Source organism: Gopherus flavomarginatus, chromosome 2 (assembly GCF_025201925.1).
Source record: "Gopherus flavomarginatus isolate rGopFla2 chromosome 2, rGopFla2.mat.asm, whole genome shotgun sequence".
Lineage (NCBI taxonomy): Eukaryota > Metazoa > Chordata > Testudines > Testudinidae > Gopherus > Gopherus flavomarginatus.
In genome coordinates, this window is record NC_066618.1 from 267,500,297 (window position 1) to 267,513,895 (window position 13,599).

At 40.2% G+C, this 13,599-nt stretch overlaps 1 protein-coding gene across 4 annotated transcripts in view; it reads left to right on the forward strand.

Annotated features, from left to right (window-relative positions):
- OXR1 (oxidation resistance 1) overlaps nucleotides 1-13,599 on the forward strand; it is a 536,651-nt gene that overhangs the window by 380,434 nt on the left and 142,618 nt on the right. For all 4 annotated transcript variants that reach the window (XM_050940739.1, XM_050940738.1, XM_050940740.1 and 1 more), the window contains one exon: nucleotides 8,855-8,937. In XM_050940739.1, the coding sequence (XP_050796696.1) occupies nucleotides 8,855-8,937 (83 nt within the window). The remainder of the gene's footprint in view (nucleotides 1-8,854; nucleotides 8,938-13,599) is intronic.

A 13,599-nucleotide genomic window follows, 5' to 3' on the forward strand; every position in this document is an offset into this window, starting at 1 on the left:
ATCATTGCATTAAATTTATGAATTGATTGTGTTCCGCTCCATGGGGCAGGGGTTACCACAGCCCCTCCAAGAACTAAAAATTGTGTGTGTTGGTTGGGGGGGGGGTGTGGACGGGGAGAGGGCGGCTAAGGTACGTTGCTGAGATTGTAAACCACCCCTTGGATGGTTTGTATACGCTGGTTCAAACTGGGTTTTCCAGAGACAGAGAACTGGAAATAGATAAAATGATTTTAAATGGACTTCCTTTTGGTTCAGCAAACTTAAGAGGCCCCAACCTTTGCTGAAGGATTGACAAGACTTTGGTCTACCCAGGTCTGTGATTTCTGGTACATTTAGTATGCATGTTGATTTGTTTTTGTTTTGTCTGTGATGCTTTTACCCTAGTGTTCTAGGCAGAGCGAGAGCCCTGTGGTAACTTAACTATTGGTGTATATTGATCATAATCCATGGAGAGAAAGCAAAGCACAGGTGCTTGCTGTTAGGCACAGTGGCTTGCTGGGCCTAGAACAATGAATGATGAGGCTGTGTAGCCTTAAAATCCTTGTTTGGAAGGGAGTGGGACACAGGTCCCTTCCCAGAGATAAGTGATGGCTGGAGACTGACTGAGCACTCCTGAAGTGGACCACAGAAGGATAGATACAGGTGCAGTTACCCTGAAACTTACAGCTGTATATGCACGATAAGCTGAAAAAAGACAGTGACAGAGAGAAACCCATATTAGAGAGCCATTGGGAACAGAAGACAAATTCTCCAAAAATACCTTCCAGAAACTTTTCTAATACAGACAAAATAATTAAGCCACCTCTATCATCTGTTCCTACTCCTTTCTACTCATACAAGTCAAAGCAAATGCTTCTGACAGACATACTAATCAGCATGCGTACCTGGTCATTTTCCTTTGCCAGGAGATCAATCAATGTAATCTCTGTGCTGTGACCAAATCAGAATCCATATTGACCAGTCTCAAAGTAGTATTCAGGTACTGAGTTGCTTCCTTAGAACTGTTTCCATAACTTGACACGGTTGACTGATTGTTCAATAAGTGGGTGGATTGTCAGCATCAGCAGCTGATTTCTTAAACAAAGAATTCACATTTGCTTCCTTCAAACCAACTGGCTTTCTCCACTCCTTTCAAGAAGGCATTAACTGTCTCTTCCAGCAGGGGACTAGAACTTCCCACAAATCTTCATCAGATACTGTGTGAAAGCCTGGGTTGTGGAACAACTTCCTGCCAAGTTACTCTCGTAGAGTCTTCAGTTCCAGCAGTATGTCTCTAATCATGAGCATAAAGTTCAAGAAGTTCACAACAGTCAATGGAAACAGCTCGTACAAAGTATTTGCATGTTATAGTCTATCAGGGAACTGGTTTTATCTGCCTTCAAATTGCAATATTATCTAGATTTAACATAGGTTAAATGGGATGAGAGCTGAATGACTATGAAGTGGTCTTGTCTGTACACTCACTTAGCGCTTTTTCTACATCACCCTCTGAGTTTCAACAGCTAAGCTTTTGTTAGAGTAGTGGGAGACAGTGTGTCCAAGGAGTTCCATGGTCTTTCAGTATTTCTAGTACAGCTAACCACAGTGCAGTAGAAAATTTCAGATGTGAAATCAGAAAAGCTAAGTTGCATTAACCGCCTGTGCTGTCCAGTTGCATAAGTTAATAGCCTCCTATTACTGTTCCTGCCTTAATATAAAGGAGAAATAACAGTACCATGCTGGGAGTGAGGGGAAGGGGGAAGAGAGGGATAAGCCATTGTAAGGGAAGCAGAGTCAGTTTTTCTCTCCAACCCCCAATAAATAGTACATCTTAAAGCAATGAGTTGGATTAACTGATGTAAGCCAGAAACATTAGGGAAAAGTGGGGAAAGTCAGATTCCAGTTGTTAGGTTACATTACTGTTCATACCTACAAGTCAGAGTTCTAACATGAGTTCTGAGTGGCACACTTTGACAAGCAATCCAGCAAAAGTTCTGTACTTAAATGATTATTCCAATGTATGGCAAACGAGTCAAGACAAGATAATTTTTCCCCACGCCCAAGCCCCTAACTTCTAATGTAGTCCTAGTCAGCCTTGTGCTACCCTGGGGATACTGCTGCTATGCAATAACTGTACTGGCTTCTCTGTGTTAGTATTGCATGAAACAAAAGGGACTGGGGGCGGGGAGACACATACATGATGTTAGACAGACAGGTGGTGGTGAAAAGGGGAGGGCAGAATGTAAAAGGAGTGTAGTACAGAGTTACAAACACCTCAGGAATGGAGGAGGTTCTTTGTAACTCTGATATGTTCATAACTCTGAATAAAACATTATGGTGGTTGTTTTTGTTTTTTTTCTTTTTCAAAAGCTTGCAACTGAACATTAACTTAACACAGCTTTGAAACTTTACTATGAAGAAGAAAAATGCTGCTTTTAACCATCTTAATTTAAATTAAACAAGCCCAGAAACAGGTTTCTTACCTTGTCAAAGCTTTCCTTTTTTTTTTAAACTTTCCCTTTATTTTTTGGGTGGTTTTATGTTTAACAGAGTGTTTGCCTTTTTTTCCCTCTCTTTCCTGGTTGCGTACTTTTGGTTCCAAATGAGGTGTGTGTTTGACCAGACAGTTTGTAACTCTGGTCTTCATAACTCTGAGGTTCTACTGTATTAGAAATGTTACGGCTAGTCTCTAATGAAATGTATATATTCTCTGTGTCTGGGAAAGTGAATGTATACAGTTCTTAAAAGTTAATGGTTTGAACTGCTTGAGAAAGTAAGTACTAAAACACTTGATAAAGTGTGATAATGGTCTGCATTTAAAATAAATGTTTAAATGACAGTTAACCTAAAGTCTAAAAGAGTAGAAATGCATATTTAAGTTATTCCAAACATTCACATGGGCAGCATGCAGGATGTGAGTTAAGTAAATTCAGGTCTAATTATGGTAGTATCACATGGATTTAAACTTATAAGAGAGAGAAGTGTATGTGTTTTCAAATAATTGTCTGTGACAGTGATTCTCAAAGCCAGTCCAATGCTTGTTCAGGGAAAGCCCCTGGTGGGCTGGGCTGATTTGTTTACCTGCCATGTCCACAGGTTCGGCCGATCGCGGCTCCCACTGGCCGTGGTTCGCCGCTTCAGGCCAATAGGGGCTGCAGGATGGGCGGCCAGCACATCCCTCGGCCCACGCCACTTCCCGCAGCCCCCTTTGGCCTGGAGTGGTGAACCATGGCCAGTGGGAGCCGTGATCGGCCGAACCTGCAGACGCAGCAGGTAAACAAACCAGTCCGGCAGAGGCTTTCCCTGAATAAGTGCTGGGCCGGCTTTCAGAACCACTGGTCTATGAAATGTTAATATGCTATATGTAGTGTAGAATATGTATGATCTTGGTCTGTTGTTCATTTTTATTACATTGAGTCTGCCCCCAGTATCTGTAGAGTAGATTGAGTAGTGATGCTGATAAGCTAACTAGAATTAACTTTTTAAAATGTCGGAAACTTTGTGGGTAGAGGACTATGTGCTCATGAACTTAGAGTTGTTTTGGTGACATAATTAATGTCATGTATACACTGAATATGCTTAGAAAATGAGGAATGTAAATATGGTGGGGCTTCTTAACTACACCATGATTCAAATAGGTGTGAGATGAGGTTTTTATGTGTAAGGTAAATGAGGCTATCTTCTCAAAATAGTGAGACTTTGGCTATGTCTACACTACACACCTTACAGCGGCACAGCTTTAACGTGGCAACTGAACCGTTGTACGGTCTCCTGTATAGCCTCTATGCCGATGGCAGAGAGCTCTCCCATCGGCATAATTAAACCAACCCCGATGAGTAGCGGTAGCCATGTCAGTAGGAGAACATCTCCTGCCAACATAGTGCTGTCCAGACTGCTCATAGGTGAAATTTTGTCAATCAGGGATGTGAAATAAAAACAAACAAACAAACAAAAAAAACCCTGACTGACATTAAGTGCTACTGCAGACATAGCCTTGGTGTCTGGATGTGTTGTTGGCATGTTCACCAGCCACAGTTGTACATACATTAGGATGTTGCATATATGCCTGTATGTTGAGAGGATATGGGGCTCCCTGTTAGTCTGGAAGATAGTTGATGATCCATTTATAAGATTGTGTCCGTAACTTGGGTGGTAACCATGAGAGGCAATAATCACGGGGATTTAAGCTTGTTAACTATGTGTGTTAAATAATTTAGTGTACACTTAACTTTAAGTTTTACCTTGCTTTCTGCTTTTTTTTTTTAAAGGGTATTTCCAAAGTTAGATTGTAAGTTACTGTCTATATCTGCAGCATAATCAAGTTTTATGTGAAAACTTTTTTTTTAGCTTTTTCCTATATATTTTATGACTTCATCACTAAACAACTCGGTGTATGTTCTCTAGTTTAGAAATATCATCTAGATGTTGATCTAAATTTTATAAAGCTCCTATTCAGACAGTTAAAACCTAAATATACTCTGCTAGTTTTGTCTGTAGTCTGTCTTGAACTCTGTCAAAGATGGGAATTGAAGTTAATAAACTCCAAAGTGTCTAAAGCAGTGGTCACCAACCCATAGATCGCGATCCACTGGTCGATCCTGGAGACTCTGCAAGTCGATCATGATCTCTGGCTGCTAAACAGTCTGGTGGTGTAGCAGGGCTGCCACTAAGGCAGACTCCCTGCCTGCACTGGCCCCATGCCACTCTCGGAAGCAGCCCGCATTGCCCCGCGGCTCCAGTGTGTGTGTGTGTCTGTCTCTGTACGCTGTTCCTCCCTGCAAGCACTGCCCCCACAGCTCCCATTGGCTAGGAATGGGGAACTGCTGCCAATGGGAGCTGCGGAGACTGTGCCTGTAGAGAGGGGCAGCGTGCAGAGCCACATGTTTCCCATCCCCCAACCCCACCCCAGGGGTGCATAGACCAACTGTGCCACCTGGGAACTGCACGAGCTAAGTGCTGTCCAGTGGGAGCTTGCCCCCCGACCCCCTAGTCCTGAGCCCCTTCCTATACCCCAACACTCTGTCCCAGCCTGGAGCTCTCTCCTGCACCCAAACTCCCTCCCAAAGCTTGCATCTCTCACCCCCTGCCCCAGGCTCAGCCCAGAGCCCCCTTCCACACTCTGAACCCCACAGCGCAGAGCCCACACCCCCTCCCGTATCCCAACCACCTGCCCCAGCCTAGTGACAGTAAGTGACAGAGTGAGGGGGGGATGGAGTAAGCGGGGCTGGGTTTCAGGGAAGGGGCGAGGCCTCTGGGAAGGGACAGAGCACATCCTGGGTTGCATTTAAATTCAAAAATTGATCTTGTGAGTAAAAAAAGTTGGAGACCACTGGTCTAAAGGTATAAAAATCACCTTTATTTCTAAAACAGTCACAAAACCATGAAAGCCCTTTTGAAAATCAGACTATTTCATTAGGTGCTCATATGACTAAGAGCCTAACCTTAGACTTCTCAGGGCAGGTAGCCTTTCAAAAAGAGAAGTGGCTCACACACAGTGGTCTGTGGACCACAGCTGGTTTCCAGAGATTTGGCTGGTCTGTTGGTGCTGTCTCTTTCTTCCAGCTGTAAGTCCATGAATAGACAACTGAAAATGTATATTGCTGTAGTTAGTACAAAGATGTTACATGATTGTCTCACAGTCTCCCCTCTATTTGCAATCACTCCATTGAGTAGAGGTCAACGCTGTCAGAAAAAGCACTGTTCCAGAGTTTATAATGCTGGTTAAAATGATTCTAACTTTAATATTTGGGTTTTTTTGGTTTTGTGTAATAGATTACACATATCTAATTGCTGCTGAGTGGAACTAATCTAGTAAAGCTGTAACTATCTATGCCTCCTCTATTTTATCAATAAGCAAATGACAGCAAGTTGCTTCATGTTAAGTAGTCGTTTACGAAAACATTTTTTGAAAGAAGACTTGAGTGTTTTTTTTTCTTTAGATAATTTAACTTTAAATGTAATAAAAATTATGCCCTAGACCAGTGGTTCTCAGCCGGGGTATGCATACCCCTGGAGATATGCAGAGGTCTTCTGGGGTATATCAACTCATCTAGATATTTTTCTAGTTTTACAACAGGCTACATAAAAAGCACTTGTGATGTCAGTATAAAGTAAAAATTCATACAGCCAATGATTTGTTTATACTGCACTATATGCTATACACTGACATGTCAGTGTAATTATACGGTAAAAATGAGAGCAATTTTTCAGTAATAGTGTACTTTTCCAGTCCATTTGTAGAATTTCATAGTAAACTAAAAACCATATTAATACATTAAAGTTGAGAAAGTAAAGCCCAGTATTGTGTTTAGGGTTGAACTAGAGAAATTGTTCAGCGCTTATAATGGTGAAGAATAAAGTTATTAATGTGAGGGAAGAAATCTTTTTGATTCCATGAGGCAGCACTTTACAGAAAATAATTTTGAATTGTTCAGCCACTCGTGGTCAGATTTTTTTGCAGAGCATGAAGTACTTCGGTGTTTGCATTTGGAGAAATGTGTTGGAGCTGTATGCATTTGTAGGGTGATAAGGTATAGGCTGTTAACATGGGATTTGACTGTTCTTTCTGTTCTAACGATTTATGTGGGGATCGGGGAAGCTGTGATGTACTACTTAGTTTTAAAACAGTGGTGTCCAGCCTATTTCCCTCAAGGTAGACTGCATTATAACTTGTTTGATTAAGCATTGGAAGTGTTTCATGAGCTGCATCATTTGTCTTTGAAACACTTAGACTTAAATCAATCTTGTTGCTATAGAGAGTAAGGTAGGGCATTGACTTCAACTGCTCCCTCTGGGCCTTTGTGATGGGAGCTGGGAGTATTCTGAGCAGCTATGGTCTTTTAGCTGCTAGCGCTCAAGGAGGGAGAAGAGAGTTGCTTTCTTCAAACTTTTTGAAACAAAATGTTTGGCTGTCAGGGAGAGAATGTTGTACTCCACCGTCCTGCACCTGGCTTTCAGTGTGCTTGAACACTGAGCAATTTTTGCAGCTTGTCTTCAGGAAGCCTTTAATATGCTGTGATGTCAATTGTTTTAATTGTAAAAACAAACAAACATCTAGCCTGACTGTGGTGGTTAAGGTAAGGAAACACTACAATAAAATTGCAACATTCTGATTGAAGGAATTTCTGGGAAATTTAACTATTGTCTTCACCTGCAGTTAAACCATTTTGACTTAATTCTTGTGAGTTTCATTAGTCCCTTTCAAACTTACCACTATCCACACCATAAGAACTGACCTCTATTTTAAGTAACTATTTTAACAGATTGTTGTAAATATGGGAATTTGTCCCGAGATTATTTCCTCTCCTAGAAGGTCCTTATTGCTAGTAAGCAAAACCTAGGAACATGACTAGGGGGAGTATATATGTATGTGTGTGTGTGTGTGTGGTGGTGGTGTTTTTTTTGAGGGGTTTTTTTGCGGGGGAGGGGGTTGTGGGCATTAAAAGACTGTGTATGAAGTTGTCTTTGTATAAGCATTTTGATAAATTTCATCTCTGTTCAGTAGAGAAATGGTGGGGGGCAGCCAGTGACTGCAAAATTGGAAAAGAAACTAGAGAGATTTTTATCTAAGCTTCTAAATCACTGTTGGGGGAGTGGGGAGAGGATAGTGGAAATCACTTAAATGTATGCTAAAAGTTTTTTGGCACACTTTAAAAAATATTTACCTATTGTGTGTTCATTTCACTTTCTAACATATCCCTTTTCAATTTTCTGACCTAGTTGTGGCTGAGAATTGTAAGAATTTTGTACTTTCTTGAAAACTTGATTGAAATATGTAACGATTATATAAACTGAAGATATGGAAATAATGCCTCAACACAATCAGTAGCATGCTGCAGTAGAACCTAGCTAACATTTTACAAATCCACAAATCTGATTCTCTCTGCTGCGAAGATTGGAGATTTTTTTCTTGTGAAAGATTTATAGCAGAGTGCCAGAATCAAGTCTCATCATAGGAAGATACTCAGATACTTTTACAAACTATACCTCAGTATTCCTACTTGTATTCAGGAAAGTACTAGTGTAAAATTAAATTTATAATGGTCAAATAACAAAATACATTTTATGTTGGTAAATGATCAAGCTGAATAAAACAAGACTTTTTTTTTAGTACGCATTAGCAAAGTTCTAGTATATCTGCATTAAATTCCGTTTCTTGTGCTGGATCCCAGTAAAGCTGAAGACATTGCAGGGTGATGGTCATCAAAAATATTCAGTGTTGCATAAGCCAAGGAACAATGCTTTAAGTGCATCTTGACAGTAAGATGAAATTTATATGCATAGGGAGGATGTGCTTTACATCTTATTCCTTTCTAACTAACATATATGGAGAAGAGAAGTCTTCTAGAGTTTTGATTATATGCACAACTTGTTTGAGATAAATACTTGTATATAAACCACTGTGTATTCTTTAAAATACATTTTGTTCACCTTAAAAGCTGTAACTTTTAATTGCATCTAGTCTCCAGAAGCTGTAAACAGTGTCTGGAGCAGACAGTAATGACAGACCCTGTGCAACGTAGAACCAATTAAAGATGATCTTTAGAAGCATTGCTTGTGCAATTGATCTATCCTTGCCTGATGAGGGAGATCAATTATTTCAGTCTTTCCTGCATTAATAGCATTCTGGATGATAGCAGGTACTTATGTAGTTAACTGATTCCCAGTTGTCTCAGTAGTTTATATTGGTCAGATCCTTAAAGCATAGCAGGGGAGTGAAGTCCCTGTTCCAGCAGCTGTCTGTCTGTCAGAGTCGAGAGTCTCAAGGAGCAAGCTGAATTAGATGTCTGCCCACGGGGCTGTAATCAGCAGCCTGTGACAGTACTGTGAGCAAGGAAAATGAATTTAACACGCTCCTTGCCTCAATTTTTTTCAGATACTGGCCAGAAGAAGAACCCAGACAAGAAAGATGGGCGACGAATGTCTTTTCAGAAGCCTAAAGGGACTATTGAATATACAGTAAGTTGCTGCTTAGCTGTTTAAATATTGTTTTTGTATAGTAATGTGCATAGTCTTGAAGTTTTTGATATGTAATGTAAACAAAATAGCTTTGATTGCCTTTGTTCTCTTCAGTCTGTAGTCTACTTCTGATAGTTGATTACCTTAATAGGAATTAAGTAACTAGTACTCTTAATGTTTTCCAGGAGGGATATGAAGCATACTGCAACAGTGAAACTTTAGTTTTCTATGCAAGTTAAATTGATAGTTGAATAAATGTCAATCAATAGAATTCTCTCTTGAAGGCTAATTATTCAATAATTTACAGTACATAAACTATAAAATCATTTTCAGCATCATTTACAATCCACTGAATTCAGGAGAAATAATAAAGATAGGGTTAGGTCTGTCTTGGTGGTACCTTTCCAGCATTCTTCTACTAATTTCCATTGATCTGTACTTAACAGAGCTGTACTCAGAAGTATCTGAAAATTTATTTCCCCAGCAGCATCTGAAAATGGAGCCTTTCTCTGACTGTTATGTTCTTGAAATGACCCTCAAACTGTGCTGCAGTCAGTTTTTCACATTTCTGGTTACTAGGAGAAACTGAAGTGAGAAATATCTGTCTTGTGTTGTGTTTTAGGCTATATAATTACTGCATATGAATTTTCAATTAACATGTTGGAAAATCAGTCAAGTAGCTCCTGAACAGTTTTGAAGCTTTGTGATGAAATAAAAATAAATATTTTCTTCTCTAAAAATCTGTAAATAAGATATAAAGAGGTCTAGTAAAGAAAATTATGGATTTATACAGGAGTTAACTTTGTCACTTTTTTTTTCTTATCTACTAATACAGATTGCCTTACCTTCAAGAAATATTGTGGGAGGAGTTGGGGAAGTGGTTCTTTAGATTAGTTCCAAGCTAACTTTATTAGTCTGGTTTACACAGAAAACAAAACTTCTTACACTGTTTTGCTGTTGAATCTTTATTTTATTGAAATTGCAATGTAAATTTAATCTTTCATATGTTGAATTTTTAAAAATACAAGAAATAGACCATATTTTCTTTACCTTTAATATACATGCAACGTCATAAAAATTATAATTGCTTCCTAATATCACTGAAATAGCTGAGACAGATTATCAGATTCAACTTTTTAAACCTAAAGTGTCAAACTGTCCTTGTACAATTAATAAAACCCTTCTAATACTGCATACAGATATTCTCTTATGATTTGTATACATTCAGTTACTCTGATGTGTGGTGAAACAAAATGGGGCAGTGTAACATGCTATTCTGTAGAATAGTTAATCAAGGGGATGTATTCTAGAAATAATTGTATTTTTGTGCCAAGTAAGCACACGGTTCTGTATTGCAATAGCTGAGACTTTTCTTTTGTATTTTTTTGGTGGGGGGGGGGGGGAGAGTTTGAAACTTGTGTGGCTTCAGAGTTTGGTTGCAGTAACATTTTATGCATTGTAGATGATCTCTCCAACAGTACTTACCACTTGATTTAGTGAAGGAATATAGTTCACATAATATGTCTTCCATTAAAGGGATCCCATTTGTGCATCTCCATCACATGTATTTTGATTTGCTTAAGAGTTCAGTATTGGTATTGTCATGCAGTGGTCTCCTTGGTGAAATTTTTCTGTTCACGTGTTCTATTGCATCAGGCTTATGATAGCTTGCAGTAACATGTACACACATTATTGCAAGCTATCGTAAGTTACCATACCAACAACCCATGTGCACACATTGAATTAGAGGGCTGTGCAGCCTTTGTATTCAACACATACAGTAGGATTTAGGGTTCTGCATCACAGATGGAACCATGATGACCTGCTACCACGCCAGTAACACGTGTATGTTCGTATTGCACAGATTGAAATACACTTAGATTTCTGATTGCTTCCCTCTTTTCTATATGTGTGAAGGATTGGGCCTGCTTTATAGCGCCCTCTTCCAACTGGACCCAGGCTGATGCCTGCGGAGCTAGCTCTCTTCCTGAGGAAATCCTGCCTGGGGCCCTATCACAGAATCGAGTAGGGTAGTCTCCGGACCAGTTAATTACTGTGGGTTTTATATCAAGCCTTCTTAATGAAAACAGGATCAGAGCTTCACAGCCTTTCCCCACAAAGCCTGTATGGGTTATGTTCCTTTCCCCCCAAATCTATCCCTTACCCCATGAGTTTATCAACCAAAGTTCCTGACTCTTACCTCAGAGACCTTTGTGCTAATAGGATTTTTCCCAGTCTCCCTTCTGTCCATCTGTCTCTTGGAGTTGCTCCTCCTAGCAGTTGCTCCAGCCTCTGGCTGGTATTGCTGCCTCCTCTCCCATATCCTTCTCCACCTTTTATGAGGATGAGCCAATTAAGTTACTGGTCTTTTTCCCAGGTGCAGTGGGTGGGGCTAATTAGTCAGCCAACTGCAGGCCTCTAACCCCTGAAGAATACTATTTCTAATGCCTTCCTAACCCCATCCTCACCCCCCACCCTCAAAAAAAAAAAAGTGGTATCAATAATATATTTTGCTACATGCTATTTTACATCTTATTGGAGGACACTTGGGCCCTATCATTTCTTCCAGCTGCAGATTGTTTACAACAGGGAAAGAGACTTAAAGTTTGTATTCTGTAAAAATCAGATGGTATCCTAGACTTTAGAATCATAAACTTTTAGGTCAGAAGGGACCATTATGATTGTCTAGTCTGATGTCCTGCACCGCACAGGCCACAGAATCTCACCCACCCACTCCTATATCAAACCCCTAACCTATGTCTGAGCTATTGAAGTCCTCAAATCGTGGTTTAAAGACTTCAAGGTGCAGAGAATCCTCCAGCAAGTAACCCTTGCCCCACGCTGCAGAGTAAGGTGAAAACCCCACAGGGCCTCTGCCACTCTACCCTGGAGGAAAATTCCTTCTCGACCCCAGATATGACCATCAGCTAAACCCTGAGCATGTGGGCAAGATTCACCAGCAAGCCACCCAGGAAAGAATTCTCTGTAGTAACTCAGATCCCACCGCAGTGAACAGCCTATCACAGGCCATTGGGCATATTTACTGCTAATAGTCAAAGATCATCAGTTAATTTCCAAAATTAGGCTATCCCATCATACCTTCCCCTCCATAAACTTATCAAGCTCCGTCTTTTGCCCCCACTGCTGCCCTTGGAAGGCTGTTCCAGAACTTCACTCCTCTGATGGCTAGAAACCTTCATCTAATTTCAAGTCTAAACTTCCTGATGGCGAGTTTATATCCATTTGTTCTTGTGTCCACGTTGGTACTGAGCTTAAATAATTCCTCTCCCTCCCTGATATTTATCCCTCTGATATATTTATAGAGAGCAATCATATCTCCCCTCTGCCTTCTTTTGGTTAGGCTAAACAAGCCAAGCTCTTTGAGTCTCCTTTCATAAGACAGGTTTTCCATTCCTCGGATCATCCTAGTAGCCCTTCTCTGTACCTGTTCCAGTTTGAATTCATCCTTCTTAAACATAGGAGACCAGAACTGCACTCACTATTCCAGATGAGGTCTCCCCAGTGCCTTGTATAATGGTGCTAACACCTCCTTATTTTTACTGGAAATACTTTGCCAGATGCATCCCAGGATCTTATTAGCTTTTTTCACAGCCATATCACATTGACGGCTCATAGTCATCCTGTGATCAACCAATACTCCGAGGTCCTTCTCCTCCTCTGTTACTTCCAACTGATGCGACCCCAAGTTATAACAAATTCTTATTAATCCCTAAATGCATGACCTTGCACTGTTCACTATTAAATTTCATCCTGTTACTATTACGCCAGTTTACTAGGTCATCCAGATCTTCCTGTACGATATCTCAGTCCTTCTCTGTATTGGCAATACCTCCCAGCTTTGTGTCATCTGCAAACTTTATTAGCACACTCCCACTTTTTGTGCTAAGGTCAGTAATGAAAAGATTAAATAAGATTGGTCCCCAAATCGATCCCTGAGGAACTCCACTAGTAACCTCCTTCCAGCCTGACAGTTCACCTTTCAGTATGATCTGTTGTAGTCTCCCCTTTAACCAGTCCCTTATCCACCTTTCAGTTTTCATATTGATCCCCATCTTTTCCAATTTAGCTAATAATTCCCCATGTGGAACCGTATCAGATGCCTTACTGAAATCGAGGTAAATTAGATCTACTGCGTTTTCCTTTGTCTAAAAGAATTGTTACCCTCTCTAAGAAGGAAATCAGGTTGGTTTGACATGATCTACCTTTTGTTAAACCATGTTATATTTTGTCCCAATGACCATTGACCTCAATGTCCTTAACTACTTTCTCTTTCAGTTTTTTTTCCCAAGACCCTGCATACTACAGATGTCAAAATAACAGACTTGTAGTTACTCAGATCACTTTTTTTCTTTTTCTTAAAAATAGGAACTGTGTTAGCAATTCTGCTGTCATACAGTAGAACCCCTGAGTTTACAGATTTATTAAAAATTCTTGCTAATGGGCTTGCAATTTCATGTGCCAGTTTCTTTAATGTTCTTGGATGAAGATTATCTGGGCCCCCGAATTTAGTCCCATTAAGCTGTTCGAGTTTGGCTTCTACCTCAGACGTGGTAATATCTACCTCCATATCCTCATTCCCATTCGTCATCCTACCATTATCTCTAAGTTCCTCATTAAAGACTGAGGCAAAGTATTTGTTTA